Source organism: Salvelinus alpinus, chromosome 17, assembly GCF_045679555.1.
Source record: "Salvelinus alpinus chromosome 17, SLU_Salpinus.1, whole genome shotgun sequence".
In the NCBI taxonomy this organism is placed as follows: Eukaryota; Metazoa; Chordata; class Actinopteri; order Salmoniformes; family Salmonidae; genus Salvelinus; species Salvelinus alpinus.
The window spans coordinates 5,091,006-5,103,862 of NC_092102.1; the positions used below are offsets into that span (position 1 = coordinate 5,091,006).

The 12,857-nt window shown below is 40.6% G+C and overlaps 1 protein-coding gene across 5 annotated transcripts in view; it reads right to left on the reverse strand.

Moving 5' to 3' along the window:
* The window catches only part of tdrd1 (tudor domain containing 1), an 85,032-nt gene that overhangs the window by 62,703 nt on the left and 9,472 nt on the right, over positions 1–12,857 (reverse strand). For all 5 annotated transcript variants that reach the window (XM_071346977.1, XM_071346979.1, XM_071346976.1 and 2 more), the window contains exons 3-7: positions 11,434–11,480; positions 11,265–11,322; positions 10,812–10,929; positions 10,305–10,368; positions 286–372 (exon numbers count right to left, since the gene is read on the reverse strand). In XM_071346977.1, the coding sequence (XP_071203078.1) occupies positions 286–372; positions 10,305–10,368; positions 10,812–10,929; positions 11,265–11,322; positions 11,434–11,480 (374 nt within the window). The remainder of the gene's footprint in view (positions 1–285; positions 373–10,304; positions 10,369–10,811; positions 10,930–11,264; positions 11,323–11,433; positions 11,481–12,857) is intronic.

Here is a 12,857-nt window from a genome sequence, read left to right on the forward strand (position 1 = left end):
AAACACAATGAGACTCAACATACTACATTGATAATGTTGGCCTATGTACCTACAGGACAATCGTCATTGTGTGGGTGGAACATTGAGGTATGCTGGATTAGTTAGAACAATCCACAGGTGTACAAACATCAGACATAGCATATTTTCTAAACATGTGGAAAAAATAAGATAAGTCATTAATTCTGCCTCTTGAATTCTTTCAACAGTGACATTTTAGGTCCGACTTTTTCCCGGACCTAAACATGACCTCAGGAGGACATTAAAGGAGCTGGCCAGAGCACAAACCTGAATTTCCATTCCTTTGGTGATGTCATTCTTACGGAGGTCCCGCAGGTACACTCGCTGGGAGCAAGTCACATCACCGTTGTTCACCTGCAAACGCCAGGTAACTGTGTTACAGATCTCAAAATAATGTTCTCCTCAGTTGACTGGTCACATGTTCTAATAAATTCCATACAGTTGCCTGTCAAATATATAGTCAGCCTTGCACAATTCACTATTTCTTCTAAGTACAACAAAAAAAAGAGGAAATTTTTTTGGGGGGGAAACTTAGTTCACATGTATATTTGCTTGATTTACAAACACACAGGAACAAGAAAAAAAAATGGTCTGGACTAACTTACTCATTTACTGTGTAATTTCATGTGGTAAAATAGCAAAAATGAAAACCGAACATTTTGCTCCACATTGTAAAGTGCAAGGGTGCAAATATATTTGACCTCAACTGTACAAGTACATGAACTACAAAGTGAAAGGTTCAACAAATTGTGTGAGGGGTAGGAATGGGCGGATTTTTCCATTCCCTTCTCCGGCCGTTGTATTGGTAAGCTCAATGTTGAAAAATGTCTCAGTCCCTGGAGCAAAAACGTTGTGCTATCCAGGAGTACAAGTACAGGACATCAATATGCTTCTTCCAAACATTTTACACAAGCATCAGAAAAGTCTATCATAGTTCATGTAGAATTCAATGACATTATGGAAGGGCAGCTCAGAACACCTGGATATGGATTTCAAAGAACTGATTGGGTCACTGCTTGACACCAACAAAAAACCCATAATATCTGGCCCTCTACCATCCCTAAATCGTGGCATTGAACGTGTCAGCAGACTTTTAACCCTCCATAACTGTCTACGAGATATGCAGATGGGTGTAACATTTGACAATTTTGAAACCTTCTGGAAACATAGCTCTTTTTGGTTCCTGGATCCTTTCAAAGCATTTTAAGGCTGCATTGAGACAATGACTTATCAATGACCCAAGGCCAGCTCAGTTGAGCCCTACCATTGTGTCGCTGAGTTGTCATAATGCTTCAGCAAATGTACATTACACCAGGGGCGTTGGAAGACACAATGTAAGTAACCTAAATTTGTCCCTCTCACTGCCCTGAATGCCTCTGCTGATCCTACAGCTATTGTATGCAGTTATCATGTGCCCATGAACAAGAGTTATACCATTAGCACTGAGGCGGTGTGCCCTTGTAGGAAGTGCAGGGCGTGCAGCTCACCCTGCACTAACAAATAAAATGAGCATGTCTACTTCTGCTAAGCTTCCCAGTAAAGCAATGAAAACAAGCAACCATCCCAGAAAAGCGCTAAAAATATCCCACATTAACATATGTAGCTTAAGAAACAAGGTTCATGAAATCAATAACTTGCTAATAACAGATTACATTCATAAACTCACTTAGATAATACCATTGATGATACAGTGGAAGCAATACATGGTTATAACATCTACAGAAAATCCAATGGCAGAGGTGTGGCTGTTTATATTCAGAACCACATTCCTGTAAAGCTTAGAGAGGATCTCATGTTAAATACTATTGAAGTAATATGGCTAGAGGTTCATCTGCCTCACCTAAAGCCCATTCTGGTGGGAAGCTGCTATAGACCACCAAGTGCTAACAGTCAGTATCTGGATAACACGTGTGAAATGCTTGATAATGTATGTGATATCAACAGAGAAGTATATTTTCTGGTTGATTTAAATATTGATCGGCTTTCGTCAAGCTGCCTACTCAAGAAAAAGCTTCAAAATGTTATCAGTGCCTGCAACAAACAGCACAGGAATGAAAGCATCATCTTTACTAATGCTGCAGAAATGTGCTTGAAAACAGTATCCAAATCCATCGGATGTAGTGATCACAATATAGTAGCCAGATCTAGGAAAACCAAAGTTCCAAAGGCAGGGCTTAATATAGTGTATAAGAGGTAATACAATACATTTTGTAGTGATTCCTATGTTGATGTAAATAATATTTGCTGGTCTGTAATAACCAGACGCTGCACTTTACAACTTTATGAAATTGCTTATCCCAGTTACTATTACGAATGCACACATGAAGAAAATGGCTGTAAAAACTGTTAAATCCCCAAGGATTGATGTGGATTTTTTTTAAATGATGGTTGAGAGTAGGGTTGTTACAGTGACCGTATTAAAGCCAACCCGGAGGTCACGAGTCATGACGGCAGTCAAATTCCACGTGACCGTTTAGTCACGGTAATTAGGCTTCTCCAAGCTCAGATGCTGCTGATGGTCAAACTTCCTGGTACTCAGCACTCTATTGTCCCTCTAATCACAGACATCAATGCAAATGTGATCTAAATCAAACACTTCATAAGAGCCCATGAGCTTATGTTGCGCAACATTTCTATAAGGCTATGCAAATGTGTGAGAAAACAGAGTGATGGCCTTTATTAAAAAGAGGATCCCATCAGCTTTCTATATATATTTATATATATATCTATATTTATTAATCAACTTTCCTAATATTAAGCACATTGCTTATCTTCACAACAGGAGTATCGCCTACCTGGCTGGCATGAAAATTAACCACGGGAAAGCGTTCCTCCATTCGCTATTTAAGTGCATAGATTACATGTATTTCCACACCCTGCCCCTTTTGAAACAGGTGCATGATAATGGTCCATTCTAAATCAAAACAAATTTCACACATTATTTAATATGAAGACGAGATTAAAACAAGAATAGTCAAACTTTGTCACATGCGCCGAATACAACAAGTGTAGACCTTACCGTGAAATGCTTACTTACAAACCCTTAACCAACAGTTCAGTTCAAGAAGAGTTCAACTCAAACTAAAGTAAAAAATAATAAAGAAATACAAAAAAATAACAATAACAAGGCTATATACAGGTGGTACCAGTACAGAGTCAGTGTGCATGGGTACAGGTTAGTTGAGGTAATTTGTACATGTAGGTAGGGGTGAAGTGACGATGCATAGATAAACAGAGAGTACCAGCAGTGTACAAAACAAATGGGGGCGTCAATGTAAATAGTCTGGTCGCCATTTGATTATTTATTCAGCAGTCTTATGGCTTGGAGTTAGGAGCTGTTAAGGAGCCTTTTGGTCCAAGACTTGGCGCTCTTGTACAGCTTGCTGTGCGGTAGCAAAGAAAACTGTCTATGACTTTGGTGACTGGAGTCTAACAATTTTTGGGGCATTCCTCTGACGACGCGTATTATATAGGTCCTGGATGGCAGGAAGCTTGGCACCAGTGATGTACTGGGCCGTACGCACTATCCTCTGTAGCGCCTTACGGTCAGATGCCGAGCAGTTGCCCGTCAGGAACTCCAAGATCCAGTTGCAGAGGTAGTAGATGTTTAGTCCCAGAGCCCTTAGCTTAGTGATGAGCTTCGTGGGCACTATGGTGTTGAATGCTGAGCTGTAGTCAATGAACAGCATTCACACATAGGTGTTCCCTTTGTCCAGGTGGGAAAGGGCAGTGTGGAGTGTGATTGAGATTGCATCATCTGTGGATCTGTTGGTGCGGTATGCAAATTGGAATAGGTCTAGGGTATCCGGGAGGATGCTGTTGATATGATCCATTACCAGCCTTTGAAAGCACTTCTTGGATACCGACGTGAGCGCAACGGGGCAGTAATCATTTAGGCAGGTTACATTCTCTTCCTTGGGCTCAGGGACTATGGTCTTCTGCTTGAAACATGTAGGTATTACAGAATTGGTCAGGGAGAGGTTGAAAATGTTAGGCTCGACACTTGCCAGTTGGTCCGCGCATGCTTTGAGTACACGTCCTGGTAATCCGTCTGGCCCCGCGGATTTGTGAATGTTGACCTGTTAAAAGGCTTTATCACATCGGCTACCAAGAGTGTTATCACAGTCATCCAAAACAGCTGATGCTCTCATGCATGCTTCAGAGTTGCTTGCCTTGAAACGATCATAAAAAGGCATTTAGCTCGTCTGGTAGGCTCGCGTCACTAGGCAGCTTGCGTCTGGGTTTCCCTTGTAGTCTGTAATAGTTTTCAAGCCCTGCCACATCCGACGGGTGTCAAAGCCGGTGTAGTAGTTCAATCTTAATCCAGTATTGCCGCTTGATTGTTCGTCTGAGGGCATAGCAGGATTTCTCCTAAGTGTCCAGATTAGTGTCTCGCTTCTTGAAAGCGGCAGCTCTAACTCTATGCGGTTGTTTCCTGTAATCCATGGCTTCTGGTTGGGATATGTACAGTTGAAGTCAGAAGTTGACATACACCTTAGCCAAATACATTTAAACTCAGTTTTTAAGAATTCCTGACATTAAATCCTAGTAAAAATTCCCTGTCTTAGGTCAGTTAGGATCACCAATTCATTAAAAGAATATGAAATGTCAAAATAATAGTAGAGAGAATGATATTTTCCAGCTTTTACTTCATCACATTCCCAGTGGTTCAGAAGTTTACATACACTCAATTAGTATTTGGTAGCATTGCCTTTAAATTGTTTAACTTGGGTCAAACATTTTGGGTAGCCGTCCACAAGCTTCCCACAATAAGTTGGGTGAATTTTGGCCCATTCCTCCTGACAGAGCTGGTGTAACCGAGTCAGGTTTGAAGGCCTCCTTGCTCGCACATGCTTTTTCAGTTCTGCCAGCAAATTTTCTATAGGATTGAGGTCAGGGCTTTGTGATGGCCACTCCAATACCTTGACTTTGTTGTCCTTAAGCAATTTTGCCACAACTTTGGAAGTATGCTTGGGGTCATTGTCTATTTGGAAGACCCATTTGCGACCAAGCTTTAACTTCCTGACTGATGTCTTGAGATGTTGCTTCAATATATCCACATAATTTCCCTCCCTCATGATGCTATCTATTTTGTGAAGTGCACCAGTCCCTCCTGCAGCAAAGCACCCCCACAACATGATGCTGCCACCCCCGTGTTTCACGGTTGGGATGGTGTTCTTCATCTTGCTTCTTCCTCCAAACATAACGATGGTCATTATGTCCAAACAGTTCTATTTTTGTTTCATCAGACCAGAGGACATTTCTCCAAAAAGTACGATCTTTGTCCCCATGTGCAGTTGCGAACCGTAGTCTGGCTTTTTTATGGCTGTTTTGGAGCTGTGGCGTCTCCTTGCTGAGCGCCATTTCAGGTTATGTCGATATAGGACTCGTTTTACTGTGGATAGAGATGCTTGAGGAAACAGGTACAAAAGTATCTTCACAAGGTCCTTTGCTGTTGTTCTGGGAATGTTTTGCACTTTTCGCACCAAAGTACGTTCATCTCTAGGAGACAGAACGGGTCTCCTGAGCGGTATGACGGCTGTGTGGTCCCATGGTGTTTATACTTGCGCACTGTTTGTTCGTACCTTCAGGCATTTGGAAATTGCTCCCAAGGATGAACCAGACATGTGGAGGTCTCCAATTTTTATTTCTGAGATCTTGATTGATTTCTTTTGATTTTCTCATGATGTCAAGCAAAGAGGCACTGAGTTTGAAGGTAGGCCTTGAAATACATCCATAGGTACACCTCCAATTGACTCAAATTATGTCAATTAGCCTATCAGAAGCTTCTAAAGCCATGACAATTTTCTGGATTTTTCCAAGCTGTTTAAAGGCAGTCAACTTAATGTATTGTAAACTTCTGACCCACTGGAATTGTGATGGTGAATAAGTGAAATAATCTGTCTGTAAACAATTGTTGGAAAATGTACTTGTGTCATGCACAAAGTACATGCCCTAACCGACTTGCCAAAACTATAGTTTGTTAACAAGAAATTTGTGGAGTGGTTGAAAAACTGTGCACTTATTGATGAAGTCGATGACTGAGGTGGTATACTCCTCAATGCCATTGGATGAATCCTGGAACATATTCCAGTCTACAGTCCTGTAGAGTAGCATGAGCGTCATCTGACCACTTCAATATTGAGCTAGTCATTGGTACTTCCTGCTTCTATCAGGATGGAATTATGATCAGATTTGCCAAATGGAGAGCGGGGGAGAGCTTTGTATGCATCTCTGTGTGCGGAGTAAAGGTGGTCAAGAGTATTTTTCCCCATGGACGCACGTGACATGCTGGTAGAAATTAGGAAAAAAAGATTTAAGTTTGCTTGCATTAAAGTCCCCGGCCAATAGGAGCGCCGCTTTTGGAAGAGCATTCGCTTGTTTGCTTATGGCCTTATACAGCTCATTGAGCGTGGTCTTAGTGCCAGCATTGGTCTGTGGTGGTAAACAGATGGCTACGAATAATATAGATGAGAACTCTCTTGGTAGGTGGTGTGGTTTACAGCTTATCATAAGGTACTCTACCTCAGGTGAGCAATACTTTGAGACTTCTTTAATTAGACATCGCACACCAGCTGTTATTGACAAAAATACACACACACCCAAAAATCGCATCTTCTTCTCTGTTCTGCCGGTGTTTGGAAAATCCCACCAGCTCTATATTATCTGTGTCGTCATTCAGGGACGACTAGGTGTAACATAAGATTACAGTTTTTAATGTCCCGTTGGTAGGATAATCGTAGGTCATCAATTTTATTTTTCAATGATTGCACGTTAGCCAGTAGAACAGATGGCAGTCGGAGTTTAGTCGCTCGCCTACGGATTCTCAGAAGGCAGCCCAATCTTTCCTCACGCAAATTACGGGGATTTGGGCCTGTTCTCGGGAAAGCAGTATATCCTTCTTGTCGGACTCGTTAAAGAAAAACGCTTCTCCATTCCAAGGTGAGTAATTGCTGTTCTGTCCAGAAGTTCTTTTCGGTCATTAGAGAGTAGCAACATTATGTACAAAACAAAAAATAAAGTTACAAAAAACACACACAAAAAAAAAAATAGCACAGGTGGTTAGGAGCATGGAAAACGTCAGCCATCCTCTTCAGCGCCATGGGTGACAATATTAGCCTATCACTTGTGAACGACATATCATCCCTTGTGAATGAAGCTCAGCTTAAGGCAAAAAATAAGCATGTCTTTTTTGTGTGCAAATTTCTCAAATCATAGTCCCACACCTCATGCAGCCAAACCCATAGACCAATATGTTTTGATAAGGTTTGTATCACAACTAAAGTAGCCAAATAACTTCTTAAAATGAAGCACATTAATCCGCTTTACAACGGGTGTAGAGCCTAACTGGCATATATACACAGTGTGAGTTTCAAGTTTGGGGAAGATCATTTTCACCATATCAATGCCCCTTTATAATAAAAGTATTACATGCATATTTGCATTTGCAATCACTTTTGAGAATGGCGTTTCCCTGTTAATTTAACATTCACGCTTATAGCCTACTGCCATGTGTGCTAGAAATAGCCGAATCGTTGGTCAACATTTTAAGCTTAACGTTCTGATCTGTTGCGTCAGGCTCATTGCTTAACTTTTTACGGCTAGGAGGCAGTATTCGGAAGTTTGGATGACTGAGGTGCCCAAAGTAAACTGCCTGTTACTCAGTCCCAGAAGCTAGGATATGCATATGCATTGTAGTATTGGATAGAAAACTCTAAAGTTCTTAATACTGTTAAAATAATGTCTGTGAGTATAACAGAACTGAAATGGCAGGCGAAACCCAGAGGACAAACAATCAAAAAAATCAGCCTACAACTGATTTCAAAGGCTGGCACTTTTATAATAGGGTGAAATCATGCCCGATTGCAGTTCCTAGAGCTTCCATTAGATGTCAACAGTCTTTAGAAAGAGTTTCAGGCTGGTTTTTGGAAAAATTAGCCAGAAATTGTAGTTTTTCTAGGTGGCTCCCATTTTGGCTATAGTGTTTCCAATGAGAGCGCGTTCTTTGGTACTTTTCTCCGGTAAAGACAATAACGATTCTCCTTCTTAAATTTGATCGTTTATTTGCGTATTAGGGTACCTAAAGTTTGATTATAAACGTTGATTGACTTGTTTGGCTAAGTTTATTGGTAACGTTTGGGATTCATTTTCTATGCATTTTGAAGGAGGTAAACCGAGTGGATTATTGACTGAAGCACGCCAGCTAAACTGAGTTATGGATATAAAGAAGGACTTTATTAAACAAAAGGATCATTTGTAATGTAACTGGGACCTTTTGGAGTGCCAACAGAAGAAGATCTTCAAAAGGTAAGGCACATATATCGCTATTTCTGACTTTCGTGTCGCAACTCCCTGGTTGAAAATGATTTGTTATGCATGTGTGTGCTGGGCGCTGTCCTCAGATAATCGCATGGTTTGCTTTCGCCGTAAAGCCTTTTTGAAATCTGACACGGCGGCTAGATTAACAACAAGTTAAGCTTTATTTTTGATGTATTGCACTTGTGATTTCATGAAGGTTTAATATTTATAGTAATTTAATTTGAATTTGGCGCTCTGCAATTTTACCCGGAAGGTGTCGAAATGCTAGCGTCCCACTGATCCGCAAGAATTAACAAAGAGCTGCAGTTAGTTTCAGAATGGGTGGCAAGGAATAAGTTAGTCCTAAATACAATAAAAGTATTGTATTTGGAACAAATCATTCACTAAAACCTAAACCTCAAATAAATGTGTAATAAATGGTGTGGAAATTGAGGAAGTTTGTGACTAAACTGCTTGGAGTAACCCTGGATTATAAACTGTCATGGTCCAAACATGTTGATACAGCTGTAGCTAAGATGGGGAGAAGTCTGTCCATAACAAAGCGCTGCTCTGGCTTTTTAACAACACTATCAACAAGGCAGGTCCTACAGGCGCTAGTTTTGTCGCACATGGACTACTGTTCCAGTCGTGTGGTCAGGTGCCACAAAAAAGGACTTCGGAAAATTGCAATTGGCTCAGAACAGGGCAGCACAGCTGGCACAGTACTACATAGAGGCATGGCTACATGGAACTCTATTCCACATCAGGTAACTGATGAAAGCAGTAGAATCGGATTTAAAATACAGATAAATATACACCTTATGGAACAGCGGGACTGTGAAGAGACAGGCACATAACACAAGCATTCTACACACAATTGCACATGGATGTTGTATTGTAAATATGTGGTTGTGGAATGGTGGCCTGAGGGAACACACTGAATGTGTTGGGTAAGGTGTGAAATGTAATGTAGTATTTTAAACTGTATGTAACTGTCTTATGTTGCTGGGGATCCGTAATAGGTACAAATACAAAAGGAAAGATAATAAAAAATATTTAAGTTGAAATACATTTACTAACTCGTATCAGCTCCATTAATATTCCTTTAACAGCCTCACTGAGTAAGTAGTGCTCTATTCTGGCCCTCACTGTAATTCATTTTCAAAGCAACTCGAGTCAGAGCAGTAGTGATGTGCAGTTTGTGAACGATTCTTTAGAGCAGGATTAATATGCTCTCCTCTGGCTCAGTGGCTCCGGAGATGTGCTCTGACCACCAACTGTATAAGTATGCAGAGAGAAATAGATCATGCTGCAGGAAGCAAAGAGAAGAAAACGACATGTTTAGAATTGATAATTGATCGCATGGTGCAAGAATGAATGCAATGAATTGATTATTATCGATGGAAATGGCTTTGTAGAACAAAAACACAGCTTTCTCTGCTCAACAAATTTCAACTCGACAATTAATCATTTGGGGGGGGGGGGGGGCTGCTGCAGTTTGCAAACGTTATTGTGCCAATCTCCCTCGCAGCAGTCAAGCAATTGCATTCCGCCAATAGTCATTCTCAATCGAGGAGTTTATTCAATCAGTATCGCTGAAGCGCTGCTCTGTAGCATGATTGAAATGTAATTTCCGCTTCAGCCAACATATGCAGTATCAAGAAATTGTTATTTGAATGCCTGTCAATCACAAATGTACATTGTTTGAAGCACACTTATAAGTCTGTCACAAATGACAGCTCCAATAAGCCCCTTATATTGAACGAGAGGCTTGTAGAAACATGATTCTTTTGAGTTTTTAGTTCATCGTTCGCCGGTAGGAGGTCCTACGTGCTCTGGGCATTACTGAAACAAATTAATCGAAAGATTTATTTTGACTGAACAAGTTCAAAAGATTGAGTCAGTAAAAAGAGACAAACTTCAGGAATTTGGCCAATTGAAACAAGTGTGATTTTCTCCACAGCACCTCAACACAGAAGAAATGATACCTTGGAGTCTGACGGGTTCTGCCCATGTCCCATCGGTGAAGCTGGGGTTTCCTTTGGCTTATCACTTTTTGAGATGAAGGGTGAAAAAAAAAAAAAAGGTGCATTTTAGATTTATTTTTAAAGGAACAATCTGCAGTTCAAACAACAAAGCAGACACCCCACCACTGATTTGGTAATAAGCTGAGAGATCAAAATTATAGTTCTCACCATGTTTAAAGGCTATACTGTGTTTTTTTTACAATTACATTGTACAAACAATGGATTTTAAAAAAAATGCTTATATTTTGGGTTCTGATGGAGTATGTTAAACTAAGTCATTTTCTTCAAGAATCAATGGGTATATCACTAATTTAAAAGTCCAGAAATGGAGGTAGCAATCGCATACTGCCCCTTTAAGCTTAACATGAAGTAAAAAGGGTTAAAGTTGCCTGCCTAGCACTAAAACATTCAATTCAACAAATCACCTTTGATTGAGCCAACAAAAACCATGATTAGTTAGATATTCACCTTGTGGGAGTATCCGCAGTACTGGGCTTGCACATGTGCCTGTGTGCATTCCAGTCCTCTGACTGGCAAGCCACTGAGCAGTAGCAGGTCTTCTTGCAGCGCGTGCAGCGAAGGTTACCTGGAAAAGATAAAAGGTTTATTCAATTCTAGCCCAGGTTATAGACCTCGATCAATAGCATCCAACAACTAGCTTTAATGATTTGTTGTGTACTGATCAGTGATTTAAGGGATGCGGATTTAATAAGAAATGTCTACCGATTATGGATATACCTTCCAATGCGGGACACGTGCTGCTAAACAGGTACAGTCATTTAAGTGCGACTTAACATGAACACTTCTCCTATGTTATACACTGTGAACAGTAATCCTGTTCACAGTATGCCGTAGAACATGTGGGGCAAAGACAAACAAAGTGATACATCAATGAGAAATTAGCAGGGAAATAAGACCAACCTTGCTGACTGCAGTAGTTGCACAACTTAACTGTGAATGGGGGCATAGAGGCTGTTTTCTACAAGGGCAAAATAACAAATGTTACACATGTTGTCACTGCCTTTCAGGCAGGCGTTACATTTGAGAGATGGAAAATTGATATTACAATTGAAAAATAATAAATGCATACCATAGAGCCGGTTGTGAGTAGAGTGGTTTCTTTTCGGCTGGCCTCGGCTTTGACAAAGAAAATAAGTATCATTATTTACGTGCTAAAATTAGGGTGTTAGGTGACGCAACAAACAATGGATGCCATGCGAGAATTCGACAAAAAACAGCAGTGATCAAATAAATGTAAAAATACATAAATCATTTGAAAACATGAATGAGGAAGTTAACCATGTCAAGAAATCACAATACTGTACGTTATGATATTTACATGAGCCCAAATGTAAAGTGCCGTGTTCAGAACTTATGAAACACGTAAAATTGGCGTTCATATTTGCTCTTTGCGATGGGTATTCATCATTCTACTCGAGTAAGATCGATGTGACGTCGTATTGGCAACAAGTATGAGAAAGTCCTGAGGGTGTTACACAGTCAAAGGTACTAGGACTGAAAAATAAGGCAAAACCTTTCTCCTTTGCTTCGGTCATTGATGTTTTCAGAGACACTAAAGTAGAGGTTACAAAGTAGAGCTTCGTAGCTACATTTTGGTGTATGGGTTGTCATGGATTGGTTCACACTCACATGGTGCCTCCCGTGACGAGAAGCTAGGTAGCTAGCTGTGTGAGAGAGTGTTTATTGGCCTGACGCTGTTCGCTGAAGTAACTTCCTGGGCAAGTGGCAGCCCTACTCTGCAGTGGGGGTATTGTGCCAGCTCCAAATTTTGTGATTGATGGTTTTATTTGCTAGAAACGGTGCAGCTTATCCTCCCATAACAAGAGCAACTCATCAACACCAAACATATCACAACCCAACTCAGGTGTATGCCTACCTTAGAAGTAAGCCATCTTATTAGACAAGTAGTGTAGCCTTCTGTGTTACAGTTCAGACTTAGTGAGACGCTTGGGCGGTAAACGGTATACCAGGGTATTTAGAAATAACCATGGTATGGTTTTTACAATACCGTTTAAACCATTTTTGAAGTTTTTCAATTTTGATTTAATATTTGTAGCCATTTTTTAAGTAAATACCTGCAGTCAACTTGTGGAATATGTTAAGAGATGAAGCAGATCACGTTCTTCATTTCACAGGTCACATTATGAAGCTTACCATAGTCCCCCAGAACAGTTGAGCCAGTCACGTGTTTGTTAATAGCACAACGGGAGAAAGCAGGAGCAGGTGAGTCCAACTGAATTGACAGGGGTTGTGTTTTATAAGAGAGATCTTTTATAAAACACAACCCCAGCTCATAAATGTATTCATATATAGATAGGTAGGTGCTACCTCATGTCATTTTTGGTGCGTTTGACATTTACAAGTGAATGTGAACGAGAGGCATTGTGCAAAATAAGAATTGATGCATGGCTGTCTGAAGGAGGAACGGTACTGGCTACATCAGTCAGAGCGGTACATCAGTCAGAGTGCTGTCCGCTGATAGAATGCCCGTTT